Genomic DNA, 15,756 nt, shown 5'->3' on the forward strand with positions numbered 1-15,756 from the left:
TAAGACATAAGAATTTTTCCCATTTGCCTATATTTTGGAATTAGAAGGTGTAGGAAATAGGGCACAGAAAAATATTTAAAATCTTAAGAAACCCATGTCTTAATCAAAGTAATGATTCTAGGCAAATTTTCATCAGCCACCAAATAGAACAATTCTAAAATTCTCACCTATGAAATTAGTTTAAAAACACCTCATTAAAAAAAAAAAACACCTCATTTACAATTCATAAATAATAAAAGCACACCTGTATCTCTAAAGACCTTAGAGTCAACCACAAAGATCAAAAAATGTAGAGCTATTGTATTATCGATGTTTCCGAAATGGTCCTTCCCCAAAACCCTACTTGGCCTTAATCAGAGCACTCTCTCTCTCTCTTTCTCTCTCTCTCTCTCTCTCTCTCTCTCTCTCAGCCCTTTGCACACCACGGTGTATGAATGGCGGGCTTTGTGTCACTCCTGGGTTCTGCATCTGCCCACCTGGTTTCTATGGAGTCAATTGTGATAAAGGTAACAGTTTCTTTCTAAGAACAAGGTTCTTTTTACTTTATAAATGTTTAGTTAAAAGAAGTATATTTGATATACCATCACTCTCCATAATAGCTCTATTATTAGGGTGTAAAACTTTGTTGGCTGCTATAATAACTTTAACCCCAAATTTTGGTGTAGTTCAACACACTAGAAGTTTGCTTGTACTCACAGAATGCTCCAGTGCAGGAATCCCTACAGTGAGTGGGGCTGCCCTCCATGCTGTGATTCGAGGATCCTGGCACCTTCCACCTAGAGATCTGGAACTTTCAGGAACCAGTCAGTGAGCAGAGAAGGAGACTGGAGTAGACACTGATTTAAAAAAAAAAAAAATCCCAAGAAGTGATTTCCAAAACTTCCACACCTATTCTGTTCCATGGACAGGAATGTGCCTCATGGTCCTACCTAGGTGACTGTCCCAGGTGCAGACTGGGCAGCTGTCTCCCACTGACAACTTGACGGGAGGGGAACATGGAGTTTTGTGCACCACGTGGGGTTTGGGTATGTCTTCATTCTGTTTTATGGGTGAGCTTCTAAGACTGAAATGAAACAATCTGCTCTACCTTTCCCGACTGACTGCCAATTCAATGATCTGCTCACAGAGGACAGCCGGGAGAGATGGTCTTCCGCCTTCCTTTCGCCAGGCTTACTCTCAGAAAGTGGGTTCAAACTTGCCTCTAAAATATTGAACTGTCTATAGGCTTTACAAGATACCAATTTGTTTTGCCTGATTCACATCTTTCATGGGGGTAAAAACTTAAATAATATCATGCAAAGTGTATTTATTTATTGACATTATCCTTGTGTCAAAAACTCTCATTGCGTGAGTAGAGCCTTGTTTTTTTTTAAATAAATACATGCTATGAAATGAAAAGCTATGTTAGTTTTGAGAAGTGTCTCTTCAGTGATCATGCAGTCAACACCAATTAAGATTGAAATGAACCACTTTTTTAAAAAGAAGGAAGAGCTCCTGGAAGAATCCCTCAGCATGAGTCAGAGAATAATTCACAGGGGTCTGCTCTTCCATGATACATAAAGTACTTCACAACTTTTTCTGATTTTACACTCAACAGCCTTTTGAGATATGTAAAGTTGTATCTGCTTCATTCTCAGAGAAGCGAAATGAAGTTTACAGAACTCCAGTAGCTTGGCCCAAACTCACACCCTCTGGGGTACTCTGTTGTCATTCAGGCTACCTGCTGGGGTTCCCATTCCTCCTCAAGTGACTCTGCATCTGGGCTGATGACTTTATCTCCTTGTGGGTCACACTTTTCCCGTCTCTAAACTTTTTTTTTTTTTTTAAGATTTTTATTTATTTGAGAGAGAGAGACAGAGCATGAATGGAGGGAGAGGGAGAAGCAGACTCCCTGCTGAGCAGGGAGCTCAATGCAGGGCTCCATCCTGGGACCATGGGATCATGACCTGAGCCACCTAGGTGCCCCTCTGATCTCTAGATTAGGAATTAAGCCACTGCCCCTGGCTCCCCAGCCCCAAGCTGGGGAGATAATCTTTGTGACCATCTCTACCATTTATTTTTAAGTGATATAAAACTAGAGTATTGGATTTAACTTAAGTTTGGATTCATAAAGGTTAAGCACTAAGGACAAGATAAGAAGAGCCAGTGAGTAAAAAAAGTTTCTTTTTATTTGTCAAAATTTAGCACTCAACATCTCCGCTCTTCCAAAATTGGGCGATTCGTAACGTAGAATTAAGCTCAGATTATCACAAAACTTGTTAGGAAACAGCAAATCCCTCAGAGGTTTGGATGAAAAACTCAGGTATGAAGAGGTTCAAAGAGATTGTTTGTGAGGGCTGCTTACTGAGATGTGACCGTCATTGGTGTCGTCTGAACAATGGAGTGCCAACTGCAATGTTTTTCTAATGCTATGGAGTCACAAACACTGTGTGGTCACTGTTGAAGGAAAATATGTGGATTCCAGTATGTTTTACACTTTGTAATATTTTACATTTCAGATGAAAACTTTTCCCTACTTCTTAGACTCCAGTAACTTTTTATTATTATTCTTTTGGAAAGTCTGTTGACATTCCACTTGGTCTCATTGGAGATCTGGGAATATTAAAAAATAATGGCTTTTATTACCTCAACAAAAAGATGCATTTATCATCCAGGAGGGAGTATAGAGCTTCTGAAAAATGGCTTAATTACTGGCACAGAACTAGAGCTGAGCATAACATATTTGAAGCAACATTAAAGACTAACTTTTGGTGGCTCTTGGGACTTCTGTTGCCAGCTTTAGGAAATGAAAAGTTAAGCCCTGGCTCGGCATGCCCTCAGCCCCAGTGAAAGTTACCTGGTGCCTCTGTGCATTTTCCTAGTCCAGAATCATTGCACAACAGAAATGTAGAGAAGCTTGTAAAGAATTGTACCAATACTAAGAGCATGGCCACATTCTTTAAATAGCTTTGTCATCATTCTGAGACTTACAGTTCAGCTCCCAGGTTCATCCCATTCTATTCTTTAGAAGGGGTAGTGCCCAGAAGGCTCTGGCCAAGCAGACCCTGATCCTGATGTTTTCTTGTCTCTTCTTCATTCCCCAGGAGACACAGAGACAGGTGGGGAGATAGAATCACACTTGCAAAAACAACTGTCCTGCCGTAGCAATACTAGGAGCAGTTAGCAAGGAGGAAGCCCAAAGAGCTGGTTCTCCTAAATCCTAAATTCTATACCCAAATGCTGCTGTTCCCTTCTGCATTGGGAGGCTATGTTTGCCAAAGCAAGTACAGCATTGCCTTAAGAGGGCAGATCCTTGTGGTTTAAACAAAAAGCTCTATCATTTAAGAAGCACGATACTTGCAGAACATGCAGGTTGGACTGCTTTTCCACAAAGAAAGCATACATATAAATTTTGGATCTCCTCTCTGATTTTCCTACTGGAAGCTTACTTCAGCATTTGTTCATCTGTAGCCAACTTTGGCCCATTTTATATAGAACAAGAACAAATAGGCCCTATAACTGGAATTGCTGAGAATCCAAGCTCTCATTTTCATCTCTTTTCTAGAAGGAGCCAACCCGTCTATTTTTAGATACTTACTCTACCCTTGTCCCCATTTTTGTCCTCCCTTTATTTTAGGTGTAAGCAGTGAAATTCCAGAAGTTGACACAAAGACAGGGTTTAGGATGAATTACAAACAGTATGATTATTGCCTGGAAAATCTAGTTAATTGGACCACCACAATAATCTGTCCAAGTAGCTGCTGCAACTCCCATTCCTGTGGGATCTGAGGAGGATTGACAGTCTGTCCTTTCCCAAACACCAGGACTCCTTCCTCCAAATGTCATAAAAGTCTATTTTTTAAAATCCCTATTACATAAGATGAATCTCTGTTCTTGTTCTGGGGAAAAAAAAGTTGCTTTCTCCTTTGCCAGCTCCTAGTATTTATGGCCTTTCTCCCTTTTATCTATTCTAAAATAAGTCTTCTCCTTTTTACTCTTCTTTTAACATCAAAAAATATTTTAGGGTGTTTATAGTGTTCCTTTCTTAAGGGCATAGTTACAAGAAAATAAAAACATAACTTTTTTTTATACATCTTGCCTTTTTTTTTCTCTAAAATAGAAGCCTCCAGGGAGAGAATAGTATATAATGTATGTGCTATTCTATTATGTTGTTGAAATCTGTCAATGATCAAGCAGTTGGTTACAATTTTTGCATTTGCAAAGTGGCTTACTTGACTAAGTAAATGGGCAGGAGGCAGATGTCTTAGAAATATCACCTCACTTTAAGTGAAGTTGGATTTTTTTTTTTTTTAAGGTTTAACCTACTCTCTAATGCAATTACCCATGTTATCCATTCTAATAGCAAACTGCTCAACCACCTGCTTTAACGGAGGGACCTGTTTCTACCCTGGAAAGTGTATTTGCCCTCCAGGACTAGAGGGAGAACAGTGTGAAATAAGTGAGTATTGACTTTCTGCATTCTCTTTGTTTCTGGGGGGTGGAGGGGAGCCTCAGTACTCCACCTAACCCCATCATTTTTTCAGTGAGGAAACTGAAGCCCAGAGACAATGAATAGCTTATCCAGGGTCTCAGGTCAGTGGTTTCTTTTCACTAGATATACCATCTTCATTTTTCCTAAAGGTGGGGCAGTGGGTGCCAGGTGACTCTGAGCCCACACTCTGACTCAGTCATATCTGGATTTGTATTATTTGGCATGTTGTGTTGTTTCTTATTAGTGAGTTTGTCCCCTTCTCATTGTGCAGAGCCCCTCGCTTCAGCCTAGAAATGTAGACCAGAGTTTTGGGACAGGTGGATTTTTTACCTACCTGCAGGCATAGAATTTCTTCCCTAAATTAGAGCCAGTAACCCATCTAAGAGGAAAGGATAGATTCAAGGAAAGGGGAGAAAGGGTGCACAACAATTTTAAAAAAATAGAACAAACTAACAGTACACAGTACAAAAATGAACCACACAGATGTTAAGTAAAGGGAAAAGTGCATACTGCACGATTCTATTTTTATGAAGTTGAAGAACAGGCAAAATTAATGGATGATAGTAGAAACCAGGTTGGTGTTGGGGGCACAGAGGAACTTTATGGGGTACGAAAAATGCTCTATATCTTGATTGATGAAGTGTCACATGAATGTTTATTCAGGTAAAAAAATAATTGAGCTGTGAACTTCAAATCAATGCAGTTAGGTCTTCATTGTGCCTTCATGATATTTTGGTCATGCTTCCATAGAAAGAAAGAAAAACTTAAGGCTGGAATGTAGTAGATAGTCATTGTTTTCAGAATCAGGATCTCAAACTGCTTATCCTGGCTCTGCCTCCTACCAGCCATGTAACCCTCAGCAGATCGCTGAATCTTCCTATTAAATTCAGCAATGAGTCAACCGCATCCTAGATTGCTTTATGATCCAGAAAATGGATAACACCAGTGCTTCATTCAGGAAGGAGAAAAAACGTGAGCATGTCTCCTAAGGGTGCCCTGTTGCTGCCTTTTTGGAAGTTCTGGAATATAGCATTTTCATTTCCAGCCATATTTTATCTGTAAAATACTGCTGTGTTTAGTACCACCATACTTTCTGAAGTGGGTTGCAGTGGGCTCAAAATTAAGTAATATTGACAACAATTTTATCTTTTAACCTCTAATTTATTTGTACTTTAATGAGTAGTAGATGAAGTAACCATTTTTGATAGAGTTCAAGTGAAATACCTCTGAAATTTCCATAGAACATGTAATTAATTGTCAGGATATGGTTTCTGTTCTTATTAATTACCCTGATAAAGATATCTCTGAACTAATTCCCCTCAATTTTCTCCCCACACTTACTCTCAGACTTCACTTACTTAGCTAAATCATATTTATGAATCTTTTTTCTTGGATTCATTTCTCTACATGTAAGTATGTCCTTGGGTTTACAACTTTCCATTGGCAGAGACAATGATTTCTATTCCTTTTTTCCCTTACTACACTAAAAATGTAGGCCTTTGAAGGCTCCTGATTATCCCTATCACAAGTTATTCTCAAATCTCTCTAGGAAATGTCTTGTTTCTATTACAAGAACCACAGTACCAAGAAAATACGGAAATGGATCTTGAGTTGAAAAGTGCCTCTAGTATAGTAGAGACAAAAAATTGAATTATGAATTCTTATTTTAAAATTGAGATGTAATTCACATACCAAAAATTCACCATTTTAAAATGTGCAATTCAGTATATATTCATGAAGAACAGTACCATTTCTGTCTCATTCCAGAACATGGCATTAGACATGTCAAAGGATGTCAGAAGACACCCTGTACCCATGAGCAGGCACTCCCTATTCCCCTTTCCCCAAAGTACTAGAAACTTCTAGTCTACATTCTATCTTTTCAGATTTGCCTATTCTGAAAATTTCATATAAATAGAATCATATAACATTTTCCCTTTGTGTCTGACTTCTTTCACTTAGCATGATGTTTTTGAGATTTATCCATGTTGTGGCATGTATGATTACTTCCCTTTAATTGCTGAATAATATTCCATTGTGTGGATATACAAACCATCTTTTGTTTATCCATTCATCAGTTTACAGACATTTGGTTGTTTCCATGTTGGGGTGATTGTGAATAAAGCTGCTGTGAACATTCATGTACAAGTTTTTGTGTGGATATATGTTTTCAGTGCTCTCGGGTATATTCCTAGGGGTGGAATTGCTAGGCCACATGTGAACTCCATGTTCAATTTTATGAGGAACTGCCAAACTGTTTTCAAAGCCACTGTACTATTTTACATTCCTACCAGCAATGTATGAAGGTTCCAGTTTCTCCACATCCTTGCCAGTACTTGTTATTGTCTATTTTTTTCATGAGGTATATATTCTGATGTTACTTATATTTTCATTTCCCCTGGCATCTATTAGGACTGATACCTTCCCAAACTTCAATTTGACTTAATTTAAGAACTCTTGCCAGTTAACAAATAACATCAAGGTTAGAAATACCTGGAAGTAGGGAGTATACATTTATCCCGTTACTTAAGGTTCATAGCTAGCTATCCCAAGGATCTTCAGTGAACTTTCAGTTAAAAAGTTTACATGGGTTATTTATGCTGTATTATAAATGAAGTTTTAAAATAACATAATGAGTTCTTATTTTTACAAAAGTCCTCTCTAACATAGTGAAAAGAAGGGGAACATGCATCCCAATGTTTATAGCAGCAGTGTCCACAAGAGCCAAACTATGGGAGGAGTTGAGATGTCCTTCAACAGATGACTGGATAAAGATGTGGTTCATCTATACCATGGAATATTACTTAGCCATCAGAAAGGATGAATACCCCCCATTTGCATTGACATGTATGAAACTGGAGGGGATTATGCTAAGTGAAATAAGTCAAGCAGAGAAAGACAATTAACATATGGTTTCAGTCATATGGGGGACATAAGAATAGTATGGAGGACCACAGGGAAAGGGAGGGAAAAATGAAGGGGAAGAAATCAGAGAAGGAGACAAACCGTGAGAGACTCTGGAATTCAGGAAACAAACTGAGGGTTACAGAAGGGAGGAGGGTGGGGTGATGGGGTAGCCTGCTGAAGAGTATTAAGGAAGGCACCTGTTGTGATGTGCGGTGGGTGTTATACACAACTAATAAATTGTTGAACACAACATGAAAAACTAATGATGTACTATATGCTGGCTAACTGAATATAATAAAAAAAAATAAAATGAAATCTATGGGACTAAAAAAAAATAGTCCTCCGTATAAAGTATTCTTTATAAAAATATTTAGAATACCGAATAAAACAATTAAAAATCACCTATAATCCTAAGACCCAGAGATGATAGTTGTTGGCACTGTTATAAATCATTTTTGTTGGTTTTCTATGTGAAGCAGAGTCACACATTTAAGTTATCCTACAATCCAATGGGCAGAGGAAGTTTAATGTCCTTATTTTGTCAATCCCTAACTCATTGTTCTCCCCGGACCCCCCCCCCCCCACTCACTGGTTATAGTAAAATGCTAACATATAAACTTAGTAAAATTTATTTGTCTTCAGGCAATGTTTAGTCTGTTCTGGGTAAAAATGTGTAATGTTTCAAGTTGGCTTACTTTTCCACTGTCCAGTGGATAAAATTTATTGCAAAATATTTTCAGGAAAAGGGAGTCAACATTAAAGACACTTAGAGGATTCTGATTTTTAAAGCAGTCACACCTTCATGAGGCTTTGGCTCTGTAAGATTTGATTTGGAATGGCCTTGGGACAGTCGCCTGTAGTCACATTTCTGCTGTGTGATAACCAAGAGAGAACGTCCTTATTCCTGGCAGTGGTGAACCCAAACACTCTCACTTCCCTCTGATAAAGAAAAAAAAAGACCCATGGAAGCAATGAAAAGGTTCTCTCTACCAGTCATTCTCTGTGATATCCCTGGCTACCAAGTTCACCTCTCATTGAATGTGGGGAAATTGGTGTCACCAAGTATTTCACAATAAGTACTATCTTTTCTGACATAGGGTTATTGTTCCGCATCTTGTTGACTTGAAAAACCCAAGTGCATGGCAGAATACTATGATAGGATCCAATTTGGTACATATGGTGGGGTCAGATATTTCATTGATACAAATGGAAATTGAGTTAGGCATTCCTTTGCTTTAGATAAGACTTGGGATCTTGACCAAATAGTAAATACTATTCTAGCATTGTCTTAGCAAAAAAGGACACTTTTGAATTTTTAATAGTCAGTGAAAAGGTAGTATTCTATTATTAAGGTCATTTGATACCTGTTTCTAGAACATCCCTGCATCAGAAAAACTTAAAGGTATAATGGCATTCCAGGTTTTTTAGAGACTCTAACATCTCAATATTATGTCTCTTTAGCCATTGTCTGCACAATGGCTAAATGTTGCTTTGCTGAATTTATACATTGGAGAAGGTCCTTTTGAATAAGTGAAAAGAGAAGTAAAGTGTTTCAGCAAAATAATTTGCATATGGAATTTATGTTTATCAAACATAGCGCTTGCTCGTAAAACATAGGGTAGCTCACTTCATTTGAAGGCTCTTTTGACCATAAAAAGAAGAGCTTAGAGAATAAAAGTGTGTTTTATGATAAAGATTTCATTTCTTCCCCTTATGTATTGAGACCTTTGTAATGAGTATTCTGCTGAAATGTAAAAAAAAAGAAAAAGAACAACAATAAAAAAAAATCCAAATCCCTTCACTCCCAAAACCTAATGGGTATTTGCTCTCTCTGGAATGCCATCATGCTAGTCACAGGATGCAGTCAGCTCTGGGTGACCCACCCTTTTTCTTCTACTTCTTCAAATCACCCAGCCTTGAATGGCAAATTCTAGATTGCAGAGGGAGAATAAATAGCTTCTGGAATAAAAGACTATCATTTTATCATTTTTACATCTAAGGCCCTACTGCAGCTCTAAAATCCTGTAACCCAAAGAGCTGTGAAAACATTAGCAATTCTCATTTGGCACCGACATAAAAGAAAGAGTGATGTATTTTGAGGCTCTAAGACATTCTAGAAAAAAAAGCATTGGTGTGGTATGGGGCCCCTTTGGTGCCCTACTTCATATCTCCTCTCAACCCGCTTTTCACTCCAGTCACTGCTGTGCAAACCTGTTTTGGGTGGCATAACCTCATGGTACCCCATCTTAGTTGCTCCACACTTCTTCTGCTTTCTACCCAGAGACTCCTATGAGTCCTACAAAATCAGTCAGCACTCACATAGGGGCATACTGGAGGTGTGAGGAAGTCATTCCATAGGGTGACCCTCAACCAGTGGAAGACAGGTGCCAATGAACAAATCCTCCACTCTCTCTTCTTAAGAGTGACTTGAAGGTGCAGTGTCCACGGCCTCTCAGAAGAATCGCACAGGATAGAGCCTGGTTGCCTATAGTGATGACCAGCCCCCACACACACTTTTGTGTTGGCTTTCCTTCCTTCCATTCTTTCCTCTCCCTGTCCCCCCATTCTGGTTTCCTAGGATCACTTTAACAAAGAAACTCTCTGCATGCAAGCCCTGCTCTCTGGAGAATCCTCGGCTAGGAAAGACACCACTGGGCACAGGTGTAGGTCTGCTTTTAGAAAGAGTGACATTTAAAGTCAGAACTCAGAGAGAAGATCACTTGGTGGTGGTTTATTCACATCTTAACCTGTACTGTATCTTAAATTACAAGTGTTTGCGAAACAGAATTTTATTCTGCTTACCAAAAAAGTTATATACACATAGCATGTGGGCAACACATTTATCGTAACAGATATCCATTAGAAATCACAAGTGAAAATACTAACCCGTTTGTTCTAAGAATGAAACTCCAACGGTATCAAAGCCAGAGCAGGTCTGAAATAAATGGGAATCGGTGCCATCTAAAAGTATTTATCCTCTCAAAGCCCTGCAATTCCCTTGAAAAACGTGAATATCTCTGAATGAAGCACTGAGTTCCTGGCTTATCTGCATCCTTCTCTGTTTCAGGCAAATGCCCGCAGCCTTGTCGAAATGGAGGTAAATGCATTGGTAAAAGCAAATGTAAGTGCTCCAAAGGTTACCAAGGAGACCTCTGTTCCAAGCGTAAGTACCCAGAATCAGTAAGTACCGCAGAATCAGCTCGAGCTCGGGGATCTCCTCCTACACAACTTCTGGGCCTCTTGCATGTTGCCTAAGCATCACCGTGAACCTGTCTCAAGGACATCTATGTTCCCTTTCTCTAGAACAAAGACACTGTATGAAATCCATGCATGTGAAAACACGGACACATTCACACAGGAGCAACTCAGCTTTTTAACTATTGGGGGTTTTCTTAAGGAAAATGAGCTTCCATTCCAGCAGTTTCCGAGTCCTACTGAGCATCTTTTGTGACTCAGAAGCATCAAGCTTAGTTTACCATCAAGCTTAGTTTACCTTTTTTCAGAAAGTCCCCAACTGACTTAGAGCTGGAGATTGGCTTAGAAAAATCACCACCAACAACAAAACAACAAAAGGGGATGAAGCCCAAACTAATCCATTCTAAAGAACTGCAGGAAAGGCAACTAATTCTCTTGAACAGTGAAAGCTCAGGAAACACTTTCTATCTCCTCCGGTTCTAGCGGTCTGTGAGCCTGGCTGCGGTACCCACGGAACCTGTCATGAGCCCAGCAAGTGCCAATGTCAGGAAGGCTGGCACGGAAGACACTGCAATAAAAGTGAGTGGGAGGGTGCGCCTCGAGCCTATCTTGGCTCCCACAGCTGATAGATGACCCGTAGCTCAGCCCTGCTTCCCATGTTTGCCTCCTGTCCCCAGGGCTCATCCCAGGCCCCCTCAACTCTCTAACCCTTTGAGCCTAAGTTTTAGAGTCTAAGGGCAATGCAGCTGTGCAAATTATCACCACATCTGTAAAATAGCTCCACTTTTCTAAGTTAAAGCAGTAATTCAGGTTGCTTTGGTAATAGAGTGTGGTAACTATGAAAGAGATAACAAGTATGAGAGTCTAAACCAAATATATACATCTATTTGGCTCTGATTTTATCTTTAAGATCTACCCATGAGCATATAAAACATGAAGAATTTTGCTCTTGAAGATTACTAAATGGTATTGGTTGTGATATGTTTCAAATAAGTTCTTTTGAGGCAGAAAAACAAAAGAAAGAAAAAAGAAGGAAAGAAAGGAAAGGTCTAGGGAGTATGGAGATGTATATTTTAAAATTTACTGACTACCAAAAATGAGCTAGCTGTAGAGATGATAAACCACTGGTCTGTTTTCGGCACAAAACGACACTGATTCAATTCAACCATTTCATTTTGATTGAGATCTTCTCTGTTCCAAGCAAGAATCCAGGCACTGGAGACCTGTCAGTGAGACGACAGAAAATGCCCCACCTGGTGGGGCTAGCGTTCCGTCTCCTAAGCTTGGGCCCACAGTCCACCTTGCCTTTGAAGGAAGGCAGGCTTCAGTCATCCAATAACCTTCAAACGCAGAAGTTCAGCTTGTGCCTATCACAGTCAGTTTCCAAAATAATGGACACAAATTGCACAGATCACCTTCACAGCAGATATTTTTCTAGAGCCACAGTTTCCAAAGGGTGGTCTATGCAGCCCAGGGAGTATGGAAGTTATCAGCTAGGTGGATGGAAAAGACGGGTTTGACAATAGTTTTATATTTTTTGTTATTTTATTATATTTATATATAAGTTTATATATAAATATATATCTCAATCTCAAATCTCTAATTTTTGTGTGTATTTTATAATGTTCACATTATATTATTATGGTGTATATCTAATACATTTATATGTAGGTATACATGCTTTTTTGTTTGTTGGTTTTAAGTCAAGTTGGTGTCTGGTCTGTGCTACACTAAGCCATTGACTTGAGTCTTGTCACGTGCTACATTGACTGGATGGTAGATTGAATTGGCTTCAGGTGGGTGTAGCTTAACCAGAAGTTCGGCTCTTCTGGAAAAGGGTTCTTTCCACAGGTAGTAATGGCTAAATGTATCCCTACAGGGACACACTTGGGGGAAGCTTTTTTTGGACTAAAAGAACTGCAGAAAACTAACCATTTCAAGAGATACTTGGGGAAAGAGTAAACCAAATCTTTTATGCCACCTTTAACTCGGGATGCAAGTAACTTTTGAGACATCCTCCAGCCTAGGGATGGGCTGAGGTCACACTATACATCCCAGGCATCAGTTGCAAAGCTCCTCTAGGACCCACATTTGGGACCTGGTGACCAAGAGTGATGACAAGAGAGTAGTTCCTGCTGATAAACCAGTCACATCACCAAAAAGAAGGCAAGTCAGGGGCCCTCGAGTAGCATCGATGAGCAATTCGGACAGGACTGCCAGCCCCCATGCACCCCCACTCCTCGACCTGCTGCTGAGAGTTTTGTCATCCATGTACCCTCAACTCACGGCATTGCCTCAAGATGATGCCCCAGCGCCTGATTAAAATGCAAATGTGGTGTCCAGGAGAGGCCACCCAGCCATTTTGTACATGAGCTTAGAGAATCAGGCAGAAAGAAAGAGATTTATTTTGACCATGGGGAGGTGACAAGGAAGGTCGGAGGCATTGAGTGCTGGAGAGAACAGACTCCCAGAGAGGTGACACTTTGGGAGGTCTCAGGCACCCAGACGTGTTAGTGGGGAGGAAGACATTGGAGACAGACTTCCTGGCTGAGGCTCACCCTTGCCAGCAGGGAGGTTCGGGCTTCATGGGTGGCGGGGAGAACAGCAGGGTAAGGATTTACTCCAGTGCATTGTTGGCTCATGTTCTGGCTGTTCCTTGAGCTACCAGCCTACATACTGACAATTCAGAGAAACACATTCGGGAACAAAGTATTCTGTTCTCAGTAGTTACTTAATGGCATGCTTGCATTTAAAAACCACAGGGAACAAATGGAATGCCAAACTCTTACTTTAATGCACAGGAAGATGGAGGCAGATTTTTAAAAATGTGATTGCCCCCTTGGATCCCTTTTAGGAAATCAGGAGAAAGGAGTCAGTGCCTCAAGCACCTCTAGAAGTTGGCAAGTAGGAGAAAGGGAGGTCTGAAGCTATGGAACTTAGTATTACGGTCCACTTACAACTAAGCTGGAAATGGATAGATGCCCACCATGACTGAAACTGACAAATCCCCATGGATAAGGAGTCTGTTCAAATCATAACCCTTCTCTAAAATGCAGGGTGGAGGTCCTTAGTTCTTGCAAAATTCCCATTTTGTGTAAGTGCAGTCGCCACACTTGATTGTGCGATCACTATGAAGAGATGAAGAGTGGGGAGTGTTCCAGAGCAATATAATCAAGGCTGGATTTGCAATGCAGTGAAAATGATCAGATCCTCTGCAGGAACATCCCTGCTTTGGGGACCTCAGTGCCAGATCCTTACCAGACCTTGGGTGGAGAAAATCCTTCATTCGACCCCATCCATCCAAACTTTGCATCAAGAGTTTCTGCATAGCCAAAATCTATAGGGAGTCAGAGCTTTGATGGAAGCCAGATTTGATGGCATTCCTAAAATAGGTTCCTTAAATAGGTTCCTTTTTTAGCAGAGACCTTGAACCTGTAACATCTCTTCATTCAGGTGGCTTTTTGTGGTGGCTGTGGTCTACTCTGGGTTGAAAAGGGAAAATGGATTTCATTTGAATGGTTAGTAATGAATCTGAAGAGCCTGTTTTTGTAGTTTCTTTTCTTTTAAGCTGTGAATAATTTTACAGGGTACGGAGCCCGCCTCATGCATGCCCTGAGGCCAGCAGGCACCCGGCTGGGGCAGCACACGCCTTCACTTAAAAAGGCTGAGGAGCGGCAGGATCCACCTGAATCCAATTACATCTGGTGAACTCCGACATCTGAAACGTTTTAAGTTACACTAAGTTCATAGCCTTTGTTAACCTTTCATGTGTTGAATGTTCAAATAATGTTCATTACAGTTAAGAATACTGGCCTGAATTTTATTAGCTTCATTATAAATCACTGAGCTGATATTTACTCTTCCTTTTAAGTTTTCTAAGTATGTCTGTAGCGGGATGGTATAGATTTCTTGTTTCAGTGCTTTGGGACAGATTAGATGTTATGTCAGTTGATCAGGTTAAAATTGTGTCTTTTCAGTTGTGTAGCTGGCGAATAATTTCCAAAATTACAATGTACTCATGGTGTCGAGGGCCTGGGGAACACTGGACATGGAACAGAAATGCATAAATCAAGGGTTTGGATGGAGCAGTTAACCGTGTTGAAGTTACAACATTTCTAATTTTACTGTCATGGGTTTAGACATTTGTCACATTTTTAAAGTTCCTCTTGTTCTTAAACTCTCAATACACCATATTTTGACCAAATTTTGACCTTACTATGATTCCAGAGAATTCAGTATTGAAAGAAAGAGAAAGAAAGAAAGAAAGAAAGAAAGAGAGAGAGAGAGAAAGAACATGGTGGCAGTGGCATTTAACAATATAATATATTGTAAACAAAATAAAATAGGGACTATAACGTATGGACTTTTGGCATTGGCTTGAAGCAATATAATATATTGTAAAAATACAGCTCTTACATAACGAATATTTTATACTGTTTGTATAAAATAAAGGTGCTGCTTTAGTTTTCTGAGGGTTGTATGGAGTGGTCTGTGCATGTGCAATCTTATGGAAATAAAGTCCGTGTCAATGAGTTGCAGTGAGTGGAAATAAAGTTGGTTACGAAGGAAACTCTGCAGAATCATAAAAAACAGAAGAGATTCTATTCTCTGACCCAGTCGGGCTCCCCAGGCCCACCTGTCCCTCCCAGCCCTCTCCCCCAGCTACACTCTGAGCCCTGCCCGAGACCTTCCCATGTTTGTCAGCTCTCATTTAGTTGGCATTGGTTTTTAGACGTTGTCTCTTCACTAGAATGTGTTAAATATCCCTTCAGAGGGAGACTTTCTAAGACTTTCTTAAAGTGTCAGAATGTTGCAAATGACAAGAGCTACCATTTATGAAAAACCTATTGGTTCCCAAGAACATGATAGTGTGTTATCTTACAATCAGTTGAGGCAGGTATCATTTTGTCCTTTTACATATAAGAAAACTGAGGTAGGAAGATACATAGCAATTTATCCAAGATCACACTCAAGTGGGATGGGTTTGAATTCATGTCACCTGATTCTGGAGAATTCGCACAAGGTGGTTCCCCCTCCTTTTTTCTCAGCAAATGCAGTAGAACACAAAACTCTACAAATCCCAAGCAGGTACTGTCCAATATATTTTAGTCTCCTCATCCTGCCAAGGAAATGTGGACTTTATGTTATAGACAATCCAAAGCCTATATGTTCTTCTTTTGCTG

The 15,756-nt window shown here is 39.9% G+C and overlaps 1 protein-coding gene across 1 annotated transcript in view; it reads left to right on the forward strand.

The window, feature by feature from the left end:
• WIF1 (WNT inhibitory factor 1) overlaps nt 1-15,042 on the forward strand; it is a 68,350-nt gene extending 53,308 nt beyond the window's left edge. The window contains exons 6-10 of the mRNA XM_082738268.1: nt 411-506; nt 4,343-4,438; nt 10,446-10,541; nt 11,057-11,152; nt 14,160-15,042. Of these exons, the coding sequence (XP_082594394.1) occupies nt 411-506; nt 4,343-4,438; nt 10,446-10,541; nt 11,057-11,152; nt 14,160-14,281 (506 nt within the window). The 3' untranslated portion in view covers nt 14,282-15,042. The remainder of the gene's footprint in view (nt 1-410; nt 507-4,342; nt 4,439-10,445; nt 10,542-11,056; nt 11,153-14,159) is intronic.
• The last annotated feature ends 714 nt before the right edge of the window (nt 15,043-15,756 follow it).

This window comes from Mustela nivalis, assembly GCF_964662115.1.
Source record: "Mustela nivalis genome assembly, chromosome: 7".
Taxonomy (NCBI): Eukaryota; Metazoa; Chordata; class Mammalia; order Carnivora; family Mustelidae; genus Mustela; species Mustela nivalis.